At 38.4% G+C, this 21,143-nt stretch overlaps 1 protein-coding gene across 2 annotated transcripts in view; it reads left to right on the top strand.

The window, feature by feature from the left end:
• Positions 1 to 21,143, top strand: part of ZNF292 (zinc finger protein 292) — a 62,842-nt gene that overhangs the window by 19,396 nt on the left and 22,303 nt on the right. Inside the window, exons 2-4 of one of the 2 annotated variants that reach the window (XM_082302786.1) lie at positions 15,123 to 15,277; positions 15,745 to 15,823; positions 17,158 to 17,293. In XM_082302786.1, coding sequence (XP_082158912.1) covers positions 15,123 to 15,277; positions 15,745 to 15,823; positions 17,158 to 17,293 — 370 coding nt within the window. Of the gene's footprint in view, positions 1 to 15,122; positions 15,278 to 15,744; positions 15,824 to 17,157; positions 17,294 to 21,143 lie in introns of those variants that run through there. The other variant, XM_082302787.1, reaches the window with a different exon arrangement.

Here is a 21,143-nt window from a genome sequence, read left to right as displayed (position 1 = left end):
TTCTGTGTTTGGTAATTAACTTTCAGTAGTCTCCTCTTCCTGTGGGTTTTTTTAAAAAACTTTCTGGTGATGGTAGATGACATAATTACTATGAGAGTTGTAGTGGAGCCCCACAAGCTATTCTTCTATTTCTGCTTCTGTACCTGCTGAGGTGCTTTTTTTCAAACCTTCCTCCAACATAGACTTTGCCTTAAAAATAGAAATACATTTTGCAACAGCATAGTTATGTCTCTTGGTTTCGTATCTGTAAATTGTGGGCAGTTGTACTTCCCTGCTACTCAGTTATATGCATTAGAGAACAAACTTGAGATGTAGTTGTTGTTACTTTATCTGCCTAGTTAAGTAGAAATAGTTGGATTAGAGGCATGGTTAACTTTTTATGTTTGTGTGCCAAAGAGTCAGGGTGCTAATTTTCTTAAAAATTGAATTGTAACAGTAGTTTAAAAAATCATCAAAAAGTTGATAAAGAAACTCACCCTTAAGATTATCACATGGATTCTTCCCACAATTAGTCTTAATTCTGCTAGAGATGTGCAACCATGAGAGTCACAGCAAGTAGTTGTAAGAAGTCATCAAGGTCATTAACGCCTTAGGTGGTGTAAATATATGTAGGGAGAGGAGGGGGGAGTTCAAATACTCAGTGACCTCTTGAATTTTCAGAATCATTGAAATCTGTTTAGTAATTGCATATTAATGATAACTAGAGCTGCAATGAGTTTTATTAAAAAAAAAAATCCACAACAGAGACCTGAATAGATGTGGTTATTTGAGGAGAATCTTTTTAGGCAAGAGTTAAAAAGTAATGGTAATTCTTACTAACTTTCTATCTTTGTTCAAGTTTAATATTTTCTAATTTTTGTGGGATGATATTCAACTTATTTTGCATAATAAACTACATAATATGTAGTTAGGATATAAGCTACTGAATATATGTATGAATGTGTAGTGGTTGAATAGACTGAGAAGATGAATCATTCATTGCAGGGTAGTTGGTTATGTTTACTGGATTGCAAAAGTATTCTCATTCTTTCTAACAAATCAAAATTAGTCAGCAAGTAGTATCAGTTCTTTAACAATTACCTTTTCTCTCTGTGTGTTCTGAACTTAACTGTTGTCTCTACAAAGTCTCCAGGGAGGATAGCTTTCCTTAAATATGAACAGAGGCATGACTTACTGCATATCTTGATTTTTGCTGTTTCTGTGCAGCTCCTTTTCCTTTTCTGGTGGAGCTTGAGCATAAAACCTAGATGTGTATGGTTAATTTTTCCAGTTTTGCCACCAAAAAAAAAGAAGTGCAGTTATAGATCAGTTATTTCCTTGTATTCTGGTTTGATAAGCAATATTTTAGATTTACGTGGTTGTTCTGAGAATAAAAAATATTAAGAGGATGGTGAGGGGAGAATGTTTATTAAAAAAAGGCTTGTAGGTGGAGAGACTTTTGCAGCATTTTTATGGATTTCCTTTAAAACTGTTCAGGAAACTAGTACTTGAAGGTATTTGAGCTCATGGGTTTTTTTGTTTAGATAACACCAAAAACCATCAGTTCTTACTAGGTGATGGTTGTCTATATCATGGAGTGCATACCTGTGTATCTGGGTACTGAAGGTACCAGTAATAAAAATCAGTGCTACCTTGTAGGTGGTACTTCAAATACATGGGTGAGCAGAACATGGGTGGGCTTTTTTTGCCCATGGAAGGAGAAACACTGTAATACAGACAGGAGTATGAAAACATACCTGCTCATACAGTCTACCAAAACTTGCTTTAGTGTTCTGGAATTCTCTTTTCAGTAGATGAATGAGACAGTGTTTGAAAGAAGAGTTTTTGAAGATACATGTGAACTAAAAGAGTGAGTTCCTATATGTTAATACTCTGGGTCAGACACGGGTTTGCTTTGAAAGTGATCTGATCATCCCTGTTACCACACTTCTTTTTACATTGTAGAAATTTTAATGTCTTTTGAATGTAAACCAGAAGCTGTGCTCCAGAAGCAGTTGCAGACAGTCTATTTCAGCTGCTAATGGGTATCCAGTTAATGGAACCAGCTAAATGCCAGTCTGAAATATGACCACCTGTGATGGGTTCTCTAGAGACTTGGGTTCTCAGAACCTCCTTTTTTGCTGTTACCGACTCCCTGTTGCACTGGCATGGTATAGTCATCGTGAGCTTTTTGTAGACCAGAACCTAACTGGCAAACTCGAATTCTGGTTTTGAACTTCATCTCTGAATGAGTCTCTTGACTCACTGATTCAGTGCTCGCTGATCTTGACATGACTTTCCCTTACTTTCAGCTGCAGGGTAGAGAAGCCAGTGATGTTAGGATGGCTTTGCAAAGTGTGAAAGCAACTGGAGTTTTCTGTTTGAAGGGAGAGGAAAAAAACAGCAAAGACTGAAACTGCAGCCTGTCAGTGGAGGAGTAGTAATGTGGAAAAAAAATTGGATAGCTCTGCACCATGCCTGCAGAAATTGAGAATGAAAACAATTGCTTAAATACAATCTTGTACTAAGTGATGGAATTAAGAGTCTGGCTTGAGTCCTCTCTTCTGGGCACAAGTCAATATCTCCATTAGAATTCCAGCATCATCATCTGATTCTTCAGCCAAGGGCGTCTTGGCTTTCTAGAGCTATACTTTGCTTAACAACTTTATTGTGAAACAATTCAGAAGACACATTCAAGTAAAAATAGGATATCAACAACTTAAAATGTTGATAGGTTTTAAAAGTGAAAATTGAGATTGATGTTCTTTGATCATAACCATAATTTAAATAGTACTTGTCCTGTAGAAAACACAATTGCATTAGATTATCATCCGTAGTTTTGTATATGCAGTCTGATACTGTGTACCTGCTGGAGTTTTGCTGTTTGGATTGTTCTGTATTGTAATTACAAACATATAAGAGCTAATATTCTTGCAGCGCTTGTGTAGCTACAAAATCAAGGTAACAGTGCTAAGCCTTGGTAAACAAATACTGAATCAGCTAAGTAGTGCCAGTTTTAATTTGCATCATTAAACTGCTTTGGAAATTATTTAGAAGTACAGTGCTGTGTTGTTTTGATGTAAAATTACCTCTCTTTGTACAGTTCTAAATAAATAAAAACTGATTTTGTTGATTTTATTATGGCAAATCTGTGGTAACAGCAGTATTTCAGATGGGTGCTGTTCTGTCTGATCCTTGCAGACAAGTTCAAAATATCTGTGTTTTTCTGTGTAAGTTTTGTCCTAACCTAAAAATCTGTAAAATTGCCTGTAGGGTATCCCAGTTGAAAAACAAAATGGAAACAGGTCATTTGTGTTTGAGTTTTTCTGTTGGGGACAAAGGTGAAAGGAAAATAAAGATTAATTATGATCATGGTGATGTGGGAGAATGTCTTGATCAGAAGGTTGTCTTACCTCAGTGAAAGCAGTAGATACTCATATTTTTTCCTTCCCTCCTTTTCCCCTGTACTTTTTTAAATGGGCAAGAGATGGGGTTTCTATGGAAAAAGATTCTGTTTACTCTTAAATGCTTTAAAAATCTTCTGTTACAGTATTTGTTTCTAATGCCTTAAGTGGTAAAGTCTCATGGGCAATCTGAGGTAGATTTGGTTTAAATTAGACGAAGTAGAAGTAAGGAGTTTTTGACATGCAGAACTAGTTCAAGAGTTGTTCAAGTTTTTACTTGAATATTCTGTTCGTTTGACATCTTAGTTGGGTAGTTTGTCCCTGTACAAAGTGAACATAAATGCTGGTTGCGTCCAAGCAATTCCTTAGCTGCCTCTAGTTTCCTCAAATTAAGGTGGGAACCTTTCATGGGAACCTTAACCTCAGAGTTTTAAAAAAAATACCAAGTTGCTGCGGTTGGCTTTTTATGTGATGAAAGGCTTGTTCTCCATCTTCTGGTAAAACACTGAACAACAAGGAGGAGAGGAAGCAAGGAGAGAAATCACTAAAGTAAAAGACAGTTTTCGTCTCTAGAAGCTTTAGATCATCAAGGCTGAGAATAATTGTAGTTTAACACTCTAAAGATTTTTTTTCGGTGTCCCTTTAGGATGTAACTTTGCTGAGGGACTTCACAAAGATATCATGTGATACTAATGCATTGGTATGAAAGCTTCTTGACTCCAGATATGTCTAAATTTGGATTTCTAATATATTTTTAGTATCTCAAATACTTAGTTAAAAAGAACACATGCTATAACGGTATTCTGAACCACTCTCTTCATTTTCCTTACAGGATAGAGGCATCACAGGCAATGTTGCTGTGTTTACTTAAGTTCTGGTGGTCTGGAAATGCTTCCTGAACCAACTCCTTTTTAGATGCTGTGAGGACATGACTGCCCAGTGCATTGGTCATGTGTGCTATCCTCCTAGTCATATTCTAATTGAGTTCTTTTGCATCGAGTTGTTGGGGCAGGGATGATTTTAAAATTGCAAAGCAGGGCTAATGTTCTATGTGGGAGTGATCTGTTCACTTACTTGCAGGTTTATTTCTATTTTACCAGTTCTGTTAGTGACTTTTTGTTTGATTCAGTAATGATATTGGCACGGGGCTGGAACTGCACAAAAAACTCAAGGCCAGAAGCCCAGCTTAGTTTCTAAACTAACATAAATTGACCTTGAAAGTAGACTATTATCAGCTTTCCAGGAATTTGAATAATGCTGCCTTTATCACATACTCAGTTCTCTAATGGCTGTAGTAGTTAGTGAGATTATGCTTCAGGCTCACAGTTTTACTCTGAAAAATACAGCTTTCAAAAATGAACTTGTCTTGAATGAGATGGATGTTTAGCCCCAGCCAGAATCAGCATAATAGGTGTGTTTCCCAGAAAAAACACCAAACAAACCAACACTTTTTATGCTGCTATTGTTGAATCAGAAGATAGCATCAACATCGTGACTATACCCAGCTACTTGATTGAGAATCCGCATCAAGTCGTCATATTCCTTGTGTTTCATCTCTTACGATTCCGGCTCTTTGCAGGAAGTAAGCTGACCTGCAATTTCTAGCACTTGCTCTCTCTCCAGTACCCATGCTCTCTTGCCATTCAAGGGCTTGTCACCTCTGCATGCAGTTGGAGAAATTTCTTCCTGGCTATCCTAAAAATACTAGAGGGCATTTCATTCTGTTGTCTTTATTCCTGGAAAGCAGCGTCTGAGTGGCCATTCAGCACTTTTTGACTCCTTTTTATAAAGGTGTTTTATTTCTCACTCTGTTGTTCTGTTCTTGATCTGAGGAATTTATGCATGTACAATAAATTTATTTATAACAGCTTTATTTTTACATTGCAGTTAGAATATAATTCACAGACTTTTAAAAAACCTTTTTGTTCATATGTATCTCATGTAAGTATTTCAGCAGTGAATTAATTGATATTAAAAAGCACCAGTGTATTCATTTTTTAAAGAAACGTGTTCATCTCAGATATCTCAAAGCAACTGCATAAACGTATATATGAAATGTTTTTAGAAGTTTCTGTATCTGATGGCCTAGCTGCCAAAATTTTAGAGAGATCTCAAAATACTTGGTTTCCCCAGGATGTGTGCACACCCTTAGTGTGATACCATCTGGGAACTGTGCTTGTGCACAGTTGCTGTGCGTGCTTCTGCGATGGAGTGCTGCACATATGAGATTCCTCAGTATTTTCCCTAAGATACTGGTCCCAGATGCAGGAGTTGTCAGTGAGCTTACCTACTGGCAAGATGTAACTGGTGGAGATTTCTCAAGTTCAAGCAGAGAGTGGTGTCTGTGTGCATGTTCCAGTACTGAACAGCAGTCCTTGTGGAACCATGAATACTGCAAGAACTTTGCTGAATATTTCATGGTGCTCTTAACTCCCCTGGTAAAAGAAAGCTTAACCAGCAGTTTCAAATCTTGTTCTGTTTTCTTTTGAGTAATAGTTAAACGTAAGCAGTTAGTTATAGCTTGTGACTACCATACCTAAAAGGTCAAGAGTGTGAAGTGTATGCATGGGAAATACTAATTCAGGGAGAAGCAGTTCCAGTTTTGGAAGTGAAAACTGATTTAGGATTATAGACCCTTGGAATTAGTATGGGGGTGGGGTGTCTTTAATCTTACGAATATGGTTATTTTGGTAATTGAATAGTAGACAGCTCCTTTGTTGGAGAAGGAATACAGCAGAGAGAAATTATCTGGGCCTACTAGTCAGACTTCTAAGTCCATGTCTTCATTCAGTGATTATCTGCAATGTGTGGAGATCAGTGCAAAAGGCGACAAAAACAGAGTCCAGAATCATGAAGGGGAAAACATATTTTACAAGAGATATAGTAAATCTCACTTGTCTAAGCTTCAGTAAAATTACTTTTAAAGTGTCAAAAGCAGAAAGATGGCAGTTCAGAAACGAGTAATTGTGTAGGGTACAGGGTATTGGGATACATTTCCATTTTAATTTCAGTTTAAATTTAAATGGTTAGAGTCTTATAGCTTACCTTCAGGGCTACACTTCAGTTTTGTAATACAAAGAGGGGATTGTGCTGGTAATACAAAACCAGGAGGCATCTGTTCTGTTTTCTTCACGGGTCAGCCTGACTGCATTGTCAGTGTGCTTCACATTCAGCAGCAGTCAGATAGCACAGGAAGACTTTCAGTAGACATGATCAGTATTTCCATACCCTTACTGCTGCAGTGTCTGGCTTTGCCTACTTCTCGTGGCTCATCATTGCATGTGTTAGTAACTTGGGCATTGACAAGCAGGAGCGAGACTATTATTGTGCATTACACTCTTTAAATACAACTGTGTGTATTTGAAAGGTAGTTCTTGCTCATCTGAAGTATTCACTAGAAATTTGAGGAAGCAAGAGTTGAAATAATTGCAAGCAGATAGTAACGTGGATCTTTTAAAGGTCAATATTAGAATTACCATTCTCTTTTTGTGCTGTTCTTTAGCTGACCACAGACAATATTATTTCATAACCTGAGGGAAATACATACTGCCTTGTTTTTCCTCAGTTTGCCTGGAAAAATAAAACATCTTATAGATGATGAGTAGTACTTGAGCAGTACATATGTGGGAGAAACAGTAGGTGGTAGTACAAAATGCTTCCTTTCACTTTTGTTGTATGTTTTTAAAAGGCAATGTCTGGCACTAGATCTGAGTTTCTAACACGATCTAATGTAGAAGACAACGGTTCACAAAAAACATCTGTTTAAATCATATCTCGGTCCCCATGTCTTATTGTCAGATAATAGTATCGCCATGGCAAAGTGATTTATTCCTTCAAAAAGTGTAGGTCCCTGTCTTTCAGGTTGTAGACTGACCATTGACTTAATTCATTGTGATGTGTGGATCTCTGTTGTTACAAGCTAAATTAAGAGAATTGTCTGCTTTTCAAAGTGTCTGGAAAATGATGTATGATTTTGACAAGAAACACTTTTTCGTGTACTTTTTGGAAAAGGGAAACAAAAGGTTTTGGCAGTTAAATGTTTTTGAACTAACTTTGGCAAGAATAATTGTTTGAGATTTTTCCTTAATAGTCTAGTAAACTTGCAGGCTTAAATAGATAAACTTCAGATATTCAAATACTGAAAGAAGTCATGGTTATATCTCTTCCCCTGCTTTTTAATTTTTCTAGGTTATAATCTTGTAGGGAGGAAGAAGATACCACAGATCATTTTCATGTATTGTCTCACCATAAGACAGGTATGGGGAGATCAAAATCGTTCTTAAGTGAAAATCAGGTTCATGAGCACCTGAGGAACCTGACTGTACATACGTCATTGAATAAGTCATAGAATGGTTTGGTTTGGAAGGGACCTTAAAGATCATCTAGTTCCAGGCTATGGACAGGAATGCCATTCACTAGATCAGGCTGCCCATGATCCATCCAGCCCACCCTTGAGCAGTACGTGGGATGAGATGTCTTTCTTCACCACCTTCTGAGTAAAGAATTTCTTTCTAACATCTAATCACTTTCAGTTAAAACCATTGCGCCTTGTCCTGTCACTATCTGCCCATATGAAATTTCCCACCCCCTCCTTTTAATGAGGCCCCTAAAGATACTGGGAAGGCTGCTTTGAGGTCTCTCCAAAGTCTTTTTTTCTCTATGCTGATCAACCTGAGCTCTCTCAGCCTTTATTCCTAGCAGTGGTGCTCCATTCCTCTGATCATCTATGTGGCCTCCTCTGGACCTGCTCAAACAGGTCCATGTCTCTCTTGTGCTGAGGACTCCAGAGGTGGATGCAGAACTCCAGCCTGGGTCTCATGAAGACAGAGTAGAGGGGGAGAATCCCTTCCCTTGACCGGCTGGCCACCCATCTTTTGATGCAGCCCATGATGCAGGCAGCTCTCTGGGCTGTGAGCACACCTTACTGTCTTATGTTCGGCTTTTTATCCATGAGAACAACCAAGTCTTTTCCTCAGTGCTGCTCTCAGTGAGTTCTCCCAGTTTGTTCTCACATCTGGGGTTACCCTGATCCAGGTGCAGCACCTTGCACTTGGACTTGTTGAACTTCATGATGTTCTTGTAGACCCAGTTCTCAAGCTTGTCCAAGTCCCTCTGGATAGTATCCTTTCCTTCTGTTGTGTTAACTACACTGTTCAGCTTTGTATCATCTGCGGACTTACGGAGGGTGCACTTGATTTCAGTGTCTGGGTCACTGATGAAGATACTGGAAAGCACTGGTCCCAAGATCAAATCCTGAGGGATGCTTATTCTGGATCAAATTATGGTATATGTCTTCATCCTTTCAGTCCCGTTAATCCTAAGCATCCAATTCTAAACCAGTCCAGAGTAGTCAGTGGAACTTGATCTGAATCAAGTTGGTTATGTTACTGGGTTCATTAGGGTGTATGGCATCTCTCTGCATCTTCCTCTGTATGATGATACCAAACTCAGGATCTCCAATTCATTTTCATTTCTTTATGATCCATCTAATGATACGATCTGTTGAGTGGCTCTGGTTATTAGAACATGCCTGTTGCCTTTACAGGAGAGAATCTTAAGCCAAGAAAAATGTTTTTAAATCATGTGTGTGGTTCATATGGGAGACTTGCTTCACTGATTTTCTTCAGTTACCCTCTTTCTTGACTGGAACCCTCACTTTCCTTTGAAACTTCTGTTGGTGATAGCAGAGCTGTAGCCATTCTTTACCAGCTTTGAAAAAAGCTTGACCTGTTTTCTTGAATCAGACCATTGATGGTTCCTCTGAAAGCACTTGCTCTTTTGTATCGGTTGTTGACAGGTACTGGAGGAGTGAAGGGCCCTGTTGTGTCAAGGGGAGCCCTGCCTCTGTGGGAATGCTCCATGTGAACGGCAAGTGGCATAGGGATCTCACTGAGAAGTGCTACCTGCCTGGGTGCATGGAGCTCGGTCATTGCTTTGCTGCCTCTGCACTGTGGAGTTTATTTCATGGAGGGAGCTCCTTCCACCACTCTTTGTGTGCAGCTCCCTAAGGCTCATCTCCAGATAATAGGATTGTATCAAGCTTGTTGTTTGGACTTTTCTCCTGTGTGGATGTGCTCAAAGAAAGTCACTGAAATAAAGGTTTTGCTACTTACTGGAGTAGTTTGAGAGGTGCAGCTTACCTGTGTGACCACTGTCTGTCACTTTCCCAGCCACTTAGTCCCTTGGGTGAGGCAGGTAATGAAAATGACAGTCCCAGGCATGTCCTTACATAAATTTAAGTAAGCTTACCCTTATTCAGGTGTGTTCAGGGTAGGAATCTGTTCTTCAGAGCTGAATAAACATGTAGGTGTGGACCATACATGTGTAACTCCTATTAACAGTAAATAATGGTGCCTTTTAATATAAAACATATTTTAGCATTGCTTTGTTGTTGTAGGGCTAGTTTTAGCAAAGGAAATTGTTCAGTAAAGCATCCTCTGGTGGGTGGGTTGCTACAGCAACATTCTTGTAAGGGTTCTGATAAAGATTGAAAATTATCTGAATGTTACTTGTGGCTATACATTTTCCAGAGTTTAAATCACAGATATAATATTTATTTTTATTGTACAGATCAAGATTATTCCACTTTTGGAGGATTCTTGACTGTGTAAGCTGCTGCTAAAATAAAATGCCCATTTCAGTCTCACAGAGGAACAAAACTCACGGCTGTGCTCTGAATACAGTACTTGGCTTGATTAACAAGCATGTCCCAACTAGGGAGATAAATAACTTAATGAGGCCCAGGGCTGGGGGTAAAATTCTTTCTTTTTATGGTTGTAAGCAGAGCACAACACTGTTTCATTAAGCAAAGCAGAATGAATTTAATTTTCTTTGTATAATGGCAGTGCCGTATATTCTAGAGACATCCAGACAAGGAAATGTGTCGTACTAACAAATATTTTTGAAGGGTTTGGTGGGTGTAAATGCTTAATATAGTTCATGTAATGGCTTGGAAGTGGCTGATCTATATATATGAGACAAAAATAGTACTATTTAATGCTGAAATTAGTGCCGGTATGTTATAGTGCAAACTTCTCTTCTTGCTTTATGCAGTGTGTTTGCTGCTTTTAAAAGATTGTAGTAACAGGTCACCAACACACCAAATACTTTTTGTTAGATGGTGTATTCTGAGAATTTGCCAATCTGCTGATTATTTTGACTACTGCTACTAAACTTCATATCTGAAGAATGAGATTTTATTTGATTCAGTTTATTCTTAATAATCTGAATGTGGATCATAGTGGTCTTCATATGATTGCCATAGTTTCTGCCAGTGCTTTTATAATTCTCTCATCAAATTTTCTGTTACTAATGACTACATGGTATTTCTGCAAAGTTCCTGTTTATCTGGGAGAATTTCAGCTGGGTTCTGTCATAATGGGTCAGCAGTCTTCAGTATCCCCCCATGTGCAGATTGGATGGTGGTACTGCCTAGCTGGAGGTTCTTTAGCATGCTGACCACCTACCATGAAACTTGAGATCTGCTAATCTGGTTGTGACAGGTCTCAGTGGTCACTTGTCATGTTATGAATCAGTGTCTCTTAAGATCTTGAGGCTGTCAGTTTCTTCTTTAGGTTCTCATCTTTGCAATGACAGGTGAGAATATTCTTGATACTCTTCAGTCAGGCTTCTCAGATGACCAATTGTTTAGTTATATCTTCCTGCCTCCTTCTCTTTTCTTACCCCTTCTTCTTCCTTCTTGTCCTCAACACTTTGAGACACTTCCAGGATATGTTGTCCTGGCTTGGTAGCTAAGTTTGAAATGTCCTTCATTTGCCAAAGCTTGCATTAATCTTGTTTGCTGTGGTGCTTTGAAGAGGAGATGAGTAAAAGTAGGTGGGCTGTATTGAAAATGAAATTTACGTCAAGTAACCTGGTGTTTCAAATATTAAACAGGATTCATGACTTCACAGATCAACTTCCTAAATATCAGCTTACCTTACTGACAGAAGTTACTTGGCCCAGATTTAGCTGTTTAGCTTCCAGGCCAGTTGTAGCAAGTCTGGACAATCTGGATAAAAGCTGGGTAAAACTGTCTTGGTCTGATACGTTAGCTACCACTTGGGAGGTTGGTTATTATTGTGGTTTTGTTTGGGGTTTTTTTAAAAATATATTCAGTCTAAACAGAGAAGTATGGTTTTTCAAATTAATCAGAAAGGAAAGTAATTCTGGGTGACAGTGTTAGTTTTAACTATTTATCTCCAATTACAAAGCTGACTGTGTGAGCTAGGTAGCATTCCAAACTAATGCAAAGAATTTTCCCAGTATATCTATGAATCAATATGAACAGTAAGCTATGCTGAATTTCAGATTACCATGTTTGTCCCTCTTTTATTCAGTCTCACCAGCAACTTGTTTTCACATTTTCCCTTTACAGGGAAATTGTCTTTTAAGCAAGTGTGAAATTGGTTAAGCTGTAATACTCTTTTAACAAAAAGCAGTTGAGTGGTGTTTTCTCCAGTACAAAAATGCAAGTCATTCCAAAGCACTTAAAAGAAGAAAAAGTTTATTCCATAAGGAAAAAGGATTATATCACCATGCTTTTAATTTTAAATTTTCTGCAGTACTATACAGTGGAAAGTGCAGTATTGATTGCTCTAGTGAATTCTTAACAAGAAACAAGATCAGTTTGAGGAGAGCATCTCTTCTGCAAGTCTGTGGCATTCACATAAAGGGAAGCTTATGCTATTCACTCTTTTAATGTGAGTACTTATATAGCTAGACAAAGGGAAGGAGTTACTACGTTTTCCATCCAAAACATTGCTTCAAGACCCAAAGAGTGAAGAATATAAAGTATACTTTCCTGGGCTGTTTTTTGTTCAATTTTACTGTTTTGCCACTAGCATCCTTAAACTTGTCACATGTGACAAGTCAGTAATGGAAATCATAGTACTTCTGGTTATGAGAGTATTAGGACAAAGGGAGGCTTTTCAGTGGAGTTTCTTTCAAGATTCTTTGAAGGTTAGTGCTTTGTTCTGATCTCATTGTTCTAGTGCGTTGAGCAAAATTGCCAAGTGGTATTGAAACAGTGTTTGCTAATATTGTTAGCTTGTTTATCCAGTCCTCCTCCATTGCTTCTTTCATGCTTCAGCTCTGTTTCACTCTTCCTTGAATTCTCTGCCATGATCTGTGGTGCTTTTTTGCTGCTCTTAGGAGGGCATCAGATTGAGTGTTACAGTAAAACAGACAATATTCCACTCAGGCTCAAGGTTCCAGTGGAAAGCACTAGATGGCTCAGAAGCATCTTCTGCTGCAGGAGAGAGATAGAGTATGTAACTTCTTTTAAGGTGCATTTAAAACCAAACCAGGCTTTAATGCAGCAGTTTGACAAAACCTGCATGTTTCTTACCTGTTATGTCCTTGAATGAGATACCTTTTGGTTTGTGTTTTGTGTGAACAATATGTATAACCTGGTGATGGTATTGTAACTGCAAATGACCACACAAAACAGATTTCTGATTCAGTTTAGTATAATTGACATTTTTTATTGAGAGGGTTTATTTGGACATTGCCAAATATAAGAATTTTAAGTATATTCTTAATACTACCACTGGCTAACTCAGTACAGACAGCTAACATAGATAGACTGCTGAATTTAACTTAAGCTTAGCTTAGCAGATTTGAAGGCAGGCGTGAACCTAGTTTTGTTTTGTCTTGTTGCTTTTTAATATGATTGACTTGCCTTTCCAGAACAGCTAACATTTGGTTTTCCTACTTTATAATACATAAACTTGCACCAAGTCCCATTTTATCATTTGAGTTGCATTGTATCCCAGACATAGCAAGTTCTTTTAGATAGTTGTACTTATATATTAAAAATAAAATGTCAGCATTTGATGTTAGTTGAGAACCACTTTGTTCTGTTTCTTATTCAGGTATGTGAGGGACTCTGTAGCAGAAGAGCTTTGTTGCTCAGAGGGCTCTGATTTGCCTTACCAGAACAAACCTTGTCAGAATTGAGCCAATGTTGTCAAAATTGGTTTAATTACAGCTGACCATAATAAAAAGGAGAACTGTGACTTTTGCTAAATGTCCTTGATGGTATGAGCTCTGTAGCATGCTTTCGCACTGACAAACTTGATTTTCTTCTGTGATGAAGTAGGTGGTTCTGCAGACAAGGGGGATAGCAGCAGATGTTTTTCTGCCAGACATCAGCAGGTCCTAGTATTTCATTTCCCATCATATTCTTATAAACAAATCTATGAAGTAGTCCACTGGCTGAAGTATGGGTCCCAAAGACTTAGTAGTACAAAGTCCACATGGCAGCCAGCTACTTGTGGCCTCCTATCAAAGCTCAATACTGGAGCAAATATTCTCTTAACTTCTTTATTAGTAACTGAATGAGGGGACAGAGCACATTTTCAGCACTTTAGCGAATCATAGTGATTTGGTGGGAGCAAGCAAGGTAAGGGAGGTCAGAGAGACTGTTGGGAGGGTGCTCAGCATCCAGGGGGAATGCACTGATACGTAGTTCAGCTGAGGTGAGCACAAAGCTGGGGGGTGGGAGGGAGTAGCCCCATGCACCAGTAGAGTCTTGGGACCAACCCAGCTGTCCTGAGCAGCCTCCAGTGTGCCCTGGCTGAGCATCTGCTATGCCCTCAGCTGTGCTAGCACTGGTTTGAGAGGGGTTAATCCCTCTATTGAGGGAAGTGAACCTGTGGGACTGCTTCTAGGTACTGGTGGAGGAAAATCATAATAAATGAGAGTCTGAACATTTTCTTTTTGGGCAAGAAACAGGTTGCCCAAAAAGGCTGTAAAGTCTCTGTTCTTCAGGATACTCACAGCTCCATCAACATCCTCCTCCAAACAATATATTCTAACGGCCCTGCTTTCAGCAGGGTGTCAGGCAACCAAAATTGCCCTTTTTTACTCTCAGCTTTCAGTGTGTTGTGCCCCTCAAGAGGCAAACAGCAAAATTGATCATTGTAATATGATAGACTCCATGCAACCTGCCATAGTATAGGAGTTGTTTGCAATCCATCAAGCTACCTACCCTAGGCATGATAGGAGAGATCCAAGGGGGATATGGTTTGGATGTTAACTGGAGAACCTTGCTATCTACTCTGCCTAAATGTGTGTCTGAGTCCCCTGGCCTTGACTGAAATGAACAGAAGTCTTTTGTACTTTGGTTGGTGGTGTTTGTCACTCTCACGAGTTTTATTTTGAAATCACTGTAGGTATTCATGCAGCAAGTAGGAAAACAATTTTTTGACTAATGAGCTTTCGGTGTGTCAGTGGTGTCTTTAAAATGCAGAGAATATATTCCTTTCAGAGCCATGTAAAAAGCAATGTCCTGAAGATACCTGTATCTTCAAGGTGGCAACGCAGGGGAAATGTTAAACTGTTCCTGAAAGGAGAGAAGTTAAAATAAAGACACATGCTTTCAAATTTACTTGCTTTAGAAGCTGAACTGTAGAAATGAATGTCTAAAAATGAGTTTTCAGTCCCTTAACTATGATATGCTCTTCAGGCTTCTGTATTTGGAAAATAGGAATGTAAAATGAATCAAATGATGTTACCACAGGGAGGAAGTGTCAGTCATAACATTTTTATAAGATTAAGGAATGATTGTGTGTGGAGTCTAAGTGTCAGTTGTTAATGAAACAGTAAGTTTTAAGGAAAAAAGCATGCTTTGAGAATACTTAATTTATATTAAGAAGATCTACTAGTGAGAAATACAAAATTTTAAACTTACATTTGTTCCTGATTTTGGGGTTGTTTTTTCCTTTTCTTAAATAGACTTTGTTGGAATATGCAGAAAAGTGGAAAACATCAGAAGATCCCCTGCCTCTGTTGGAGGTGTACACGGTGGCTATCCGAAGTTATGTTAAAGCACGACCTTACCTTACCTCTGAGTGTGAAAACGTAGCCTTTGTGCTTGAACGTTTAGCACTGTGAGTATGTTTTTTTGGTTACTAAAACCAGTCTGTATGTTATTAACTTTTCATTGCCTAAATGGTTTCTGAGTCCAGGTCTCAGCACCTACGTTCCTCACGGTGGATGTTGTATGTAAGGAGAATATCTGGTTGTTGGAATTGAGGCAAGAAGGATTCCTGACCTAGGACAAGCTAACATTCCTGGCTACTATTGATCTGCATGCAGTCTGAAGTGCATCAATTTGCACAGGCTTTTACAGGGGTGGATTCAATGATAATTTTTTTATATGGTGTCTTTTAGAGAATTTGCTTTTACAGTATTTCCAAGAGTGTTCATGACCTCTTTTTCTTTATGTGTTCAAGGAAGCAAACTGTTTTATGGCTGATGTTTCAAACACCTATTTTGATATTAGAATAAAGAATTGTTGATTATATAATTTAGAAGTCAAAAATTGCCTCAAATAATACTCCTTTTTGACTTCCAGAAGCTGTATTGAACTTCTACTGTGTCTGCCTCTGGATTTACCTGAAGATAAATGGGAAGAATTTCAGACTTTTGTACAGGTGAGTTTGATTCATGAAATGAAGACTAAATAAGTTTTCAGAATGTTTTGGAAACCTAGGGATATTGAGTATGTAGCATGTCTGTAAGGAGCAAGGCCTTCAGCTGGGAATCCTATGTACTCTGCAGTAATTGCTGAAGGTAATATCATTTTTCTGCATGCAGCAGCTGTGGAGAAAAAAAATTTACAGATTATTGAAAGAAAATTCATGTTTTAAAATACAGTTGACTATTAACACTCTTAGAAATGAAATATTACCATATAAGTCATTCTTTACTATATATGGCTGTATGTTTGAAAGTTATGAATGAAAGGCCAGTTGATACTGAAGGTTTGTTAGATCTCTCAGGGCACTGGCTGGTTAAGGTTAGAGCTCTGCTTTAAAGGAGGGTGTTGGAACAAGTTCTGCTCCTCAGTATTTATCAGAAATATGTAGTGGGAGGTCCCATCCACAGTTTTAAAAAAAGAAAGGAGGGGGGAGGAGAAAAGAATAATAATGAAAAAGACCAGATAGAGTTACCTCAGGATTCTCAGCCTAAATAATGTAGGCAGATGAAAGGCTGATTATTTTAGAATGGATTTTGACTAGCAATTGCCTTATAGAAATCAATTCTGAAGAGATGTGTTTGATGCTGAGAGATTCCACAGCCTTGAGAGCAGGTGGAAAAGTAAAAGAAAAATGAGCCATTTCTTGATTTTTTTTTTTTAAGGACCAGTGTAAGTTGTGTATTGCTACTTAATCCAGAGATTTTTGTAGGTGTTGAGTTTGCTCCCAAGTGTACATCTGCTCACAGAATTTATTCTAGCATATAAATGTAGTGGAAGATACTTTAATGGATTTTGAGACTCCAGCCTGTTTCATCGTATTTGCCTAGAACCGTGCAGTGAGATCTTAACAGCTAAAATCTTTCGACATTATAAAAGTATTTTTTTCCGTGTCTCCAGTACATAGAAATTGAGCTGCTGAAGAGCTTGAGAAGATAAAGTTTAGGCACCTGATACCAGGCCAATATGTGGACCAGAGAAATTACTCATCCATTTTTAAAAGAGAGGCCTATTTCAAAATTTAGTTTCAGAAATTTCAGAAGTAGCCTGTTAATAAATCTCAAGGTGAGTTTGAGGCACTCAGTTGTTTTGGTTTTTCATCTTAAATCTTAGGCAACAGAGGCAGAAGTAAAACCTATATAGGCTGAATTTTAAGATTGTTTTGTTATACATTTAACTCTCTATCTGATCAGGTGTTATTTTGACAACATAAGGTATAAAGGAGTATGAAAGACACATTACTTATGTCTTGTTTAAACAACACTTTGTTTTGTAAAATATATTGTTCAGGTGGCTCATAAAAACTTGATGGAAAATGGCAGCCAGGAACTGCACATTTTAACAACACTTACACAAGAGAAGGGAGTGTGGAAGAACCCAGTACTGTGTGCTATTCTTTCCCAGGAACAGTTGGACCCAGATAAAGGTAAAATTTAACATTATGGTTGGGATAATATATACTTCATTTTTATCATACACTGAAATAGTGTTATGATATATGGAAGTTTTTTGTTCAATATAGTTTGTGATAATTTATGAAGTATATAAATAAATATGCTTGTGGCATTTTCTGAATTAATAAGACAGTATGTTCATGGGAACATGCAAATAATTTAATGTTGGTATTTTACATAAATTGCAATCATGCCTTGAATTCTCTTGCCATTTTCTTTATAAGCCATGTGAAGGGAGTTTACATACAGGCTAATTTACAATGGGGCAAGTTCAATCCTAATATACAAAATTTATTTGACATAAACAAAAAAAATTAAAGCTGCATATGTTTTTTTTTAATGAGAATATCATTTACTCAGTTATGAAATGCAAATGGTAAGAGGGCCTTTACTGAAGTTTCATTTAGACCTGAGTTCTGAGAATGGCTAACAGCAGTTGCATAGGGAAGAATATATGATGAGCAGAGGCTTACAAGGATAGTGCCCTGATATGTTATTTTCGTTTTGGTGATTGCAATTCACCAAAGAAGTGGTATCCTTGTGTGAATAAATTTTAGTTGTTTTTTTGATTCTTTGCCTAAATGGTTTTAGAATCTGTATAAAGCATTACATTTGCCTAAATGGTTTTAGAATCTGTATAAAGCATTACATGTAAGCATCTGTGGCAGTTGCACAGTTCTTACATCAAGTGAAGTAGTTCCTCTTACTGTCTGCCTCCTTTTCCTGCTTATTTCATGTGATATTTTCTATTAATTGACAAGTTAACTATTCAAGTGTCTTTTAATGAATGCATCACAAGACCTAATTCGATAGACTGCTATCATGTCTATACTAGTTTGAAAACAAACCAGCAGGAGGCACCAAGTCAGAATAACAATTTAATAAGGAAATTAAAAAAAAATAAAGGCAGAAAACACTGGTTTAAACTGACAGAGTCAGGATACAACCTGTCACCCTGTTAGGGTGTCAGTAGCAGTCTGATAAGATAGTGGCTGCAGTCCTCCTGAAGTGGTGGATGTGGTTCTGTCGAAGTGGTGATCCTGTAGAAGGGTCTGATCTTCCTCAGAGGTCCAGTGGTGGCTGTGTAGCTGCTGTCCTCTGGGAATCCAGTGGAAAGGGTGTCTGTGGTGTTCAGAATCTCAGATTATATCCAGGATGGGATGCTTGGTTCTCTGTTCTGGGTGGAGCATCTCACAATGGGATGATGAGTCAGAAGGCCAGGCATTGATGGGCTCATTAACAGAGGATAGTCTGGAGGGAGGAGGCAAGGGAACACTGCCCCACCTGGTTTCAACAGCCCATGAGGATGGTAATAGAATACACTGCAACCCAGGAAAATGTCTCATCTTTACTCTTCTGTAGTGTCTTACATATGTCTTCAAGCTTTACTGCCCCATTCTTTGTATGGGGAACCAAAGGTTTATTCAGCAGTCAGTATGATTTTCTGCTTCTTTCTGCATTCCTTTCACAATATTTCCTAACATTAGCCTTGCTTCTTGACTGCACGTTGAACTAGCGTTTTCTTAAATCAGGACTAAGCAAGACATTTTCTTGAAGACTAGTACCTATTTCAGTGTTAGGATTTCCCCCTACCACACCTGCATGTTAGGCTTGCATTTTTTTCCCCCATGAAAATAATTTTGGGGGGTTAATCAACATCTTAATTTTATCTGTTATGCTGTGTTGTGGACTGTTGGCATGGTTTTACTACCCTGCTTTTGTCAGCATATTTTGTCATGGTTCTCTGCTCTTTTCCAAATGTTTATAAAAGTCCTGGACATAGGCTGTCCCTGGTACAGATCCTAAAGAGACCCACTGAGAGCTTGTTTGGGGTTTTTTGTTCTTTTTCTGTTAACTGATAATTTATCTGTACAAGGATCTTCTTTTTACTGCCAAGAGAGTTTGGCATCTTTAGGGATTTGATGGACTTCTTTAGAAAATAAATTGGATCTCCTTTTTTCAAATTACCACAGCTCCCTTGGATAAGTCCAGTAAATGTATAATGTGATTGATTTCCCCCCCCCCCCAAAAGTTATGCTTACTCTTCCACAAGATTTGCATTTCATTCCTTCTTCTAATTACTTATTATGCACCTAATACAGACTTTGGATTTGTATGTAGTCCTTAGAGTCCCACAGAGTACTCCTTTACTAGCTTACTCTCAGCTACCCTGCAGCCATTGTAACAGTAAGGGACTTTTAAGAGAGAGGTTTAATTAATATTTATTTGCATTATATTTGAGTCTTTTAAGAACTTGCTCAGTATTGGATGGGGGGACACAGGGCAATAAGTAAGATTGTGACCATGGACTTCAGGAGAGCTAACTTTAGCATCCTTAAGGAACTTCTTGTAAGAATCCTATAGGAACAGGTCCTGCAGGGAGGAGGGGTCCAGTAGAACTGGTTGATATTCAAGGATCACTTCTTCCAGGCTCAAAAATGATACATCCTGATGAGCAAGAAATCAGGCAGAGGGGGCAAGAAACATGCATGGATGAATAAAGAACTCTTGTCACTACTCAAGCATAAGCAGGAAATACACAGGAGATGGAAGCAGGGTTTGGCCACTTGAAGTGAATGTAGGGAGGTTGTCAGAGTAAATCGAAAGGAGACGAGGAAGGCCAAGGCCCATCTGGAATTAAATTTGGCCAAGGATGTCAAGAACAACAAGAAGGGGTTTTTCAGATACATGATTACAAAAAGTAAACAAAGGGTAATGTGGGCCTGTTACTTAATAGAGGGAGGACCCTGGTAACAGGTGATGCAGAGAAGGCAGAATTACTGAATGCCTTCTTTGCATCAATCTTCACTGAAAAGACCAGCCCTCAGGAATCTCTGATCCAAGAGCCAGTAGAGTGCCTCCCCCGCAGGTTTGCTGGTGACCCAAAGCTGGAGGAGTGGCCAGTACCCCAGAGGGCTGTGCAGCCCTTCAGAAGGACCTTGACAGGTTGAAGAGAGGGGCAGAGAAGAGCCTTCTGAAATTCAACAGAGGCAAATGCAGGGTCCTGCACTTGGGGAAGAATAGCCTTTTGAATTCCTTTATTTTCAAACTGTACAAACTTCAGACATAGTGTGAGAAAAGTTTGTGTTTTCTGACCACACAGCGCAGCTGTTTGCTTCTGGTTACAGACAAGGAAATGCAGGCTTGTCTGAACTGGGTTATTCTCTTGCTCTCCTAGTTTTGAGAATGGTCTGTTGCATGGGTTCCACCTAAATATGAGCAGGAAGTACTACATAAGATGTTAGGGAGACTATTTTCTTGAGTGCCACGTCATTAAAGTAATTGCCTTACTTCTGACTGCTTTGGACACAGCTCAGTTTTCTGATTAATTTAGTGTAAGGATTCGGTAAGGATTCATGCACTAAGAAGTGCAAAAAAAGTAGGGGGTGGATATACAGTTCTTTGAAGCAGTGTTAAGAACAGCATACCTGTCATGGATTTCCTTGCTGATGAGTATTGTATTGCTGCATTACTACAAGATGTTCATACAGTACTATGATATAAACCAGCAAAATTTGTCTTGAACTGTACTGCAGAAACTACATGCATGCAGTAGATACAAATTTGAGCTGGTGGGCACATACAAGATTTTTTCATGTTGGAAATATTCTCCATCCCCTTGATTTGTCACCAGCTTGGGTGACAAACATTGGCATTGCCATATCTGATCATAAAAGTTGGGAAGCCTGGCTTAAGTTACCAAATTCTGTGCAGAAAATAAAAGAGAATCTTCTCTTGGGAACTATTTAATGCTGAAACCTACAACTTGAGTTGTTTCTGAAGACAATGTATCTCTCTTCCTCTGCTAGTGAAACATAAGCG

The sequence above is a fragment of the Coloeus monedula genome, assembly GCF_965178545.1.
Source record: "Coloeus monedula genome assembly, chromosome: 2".
Taxonomy (NCBI): Eukaryota; Metazoa; Chordata; class Aves; order Passeriformes; family Corvidae; genus Coloeus; species Coloeus monedula.
Note: the sequence above shows the minus strand (reverse complement) of the source record. Positions and strands in the feature narration are given on the sequence as shown.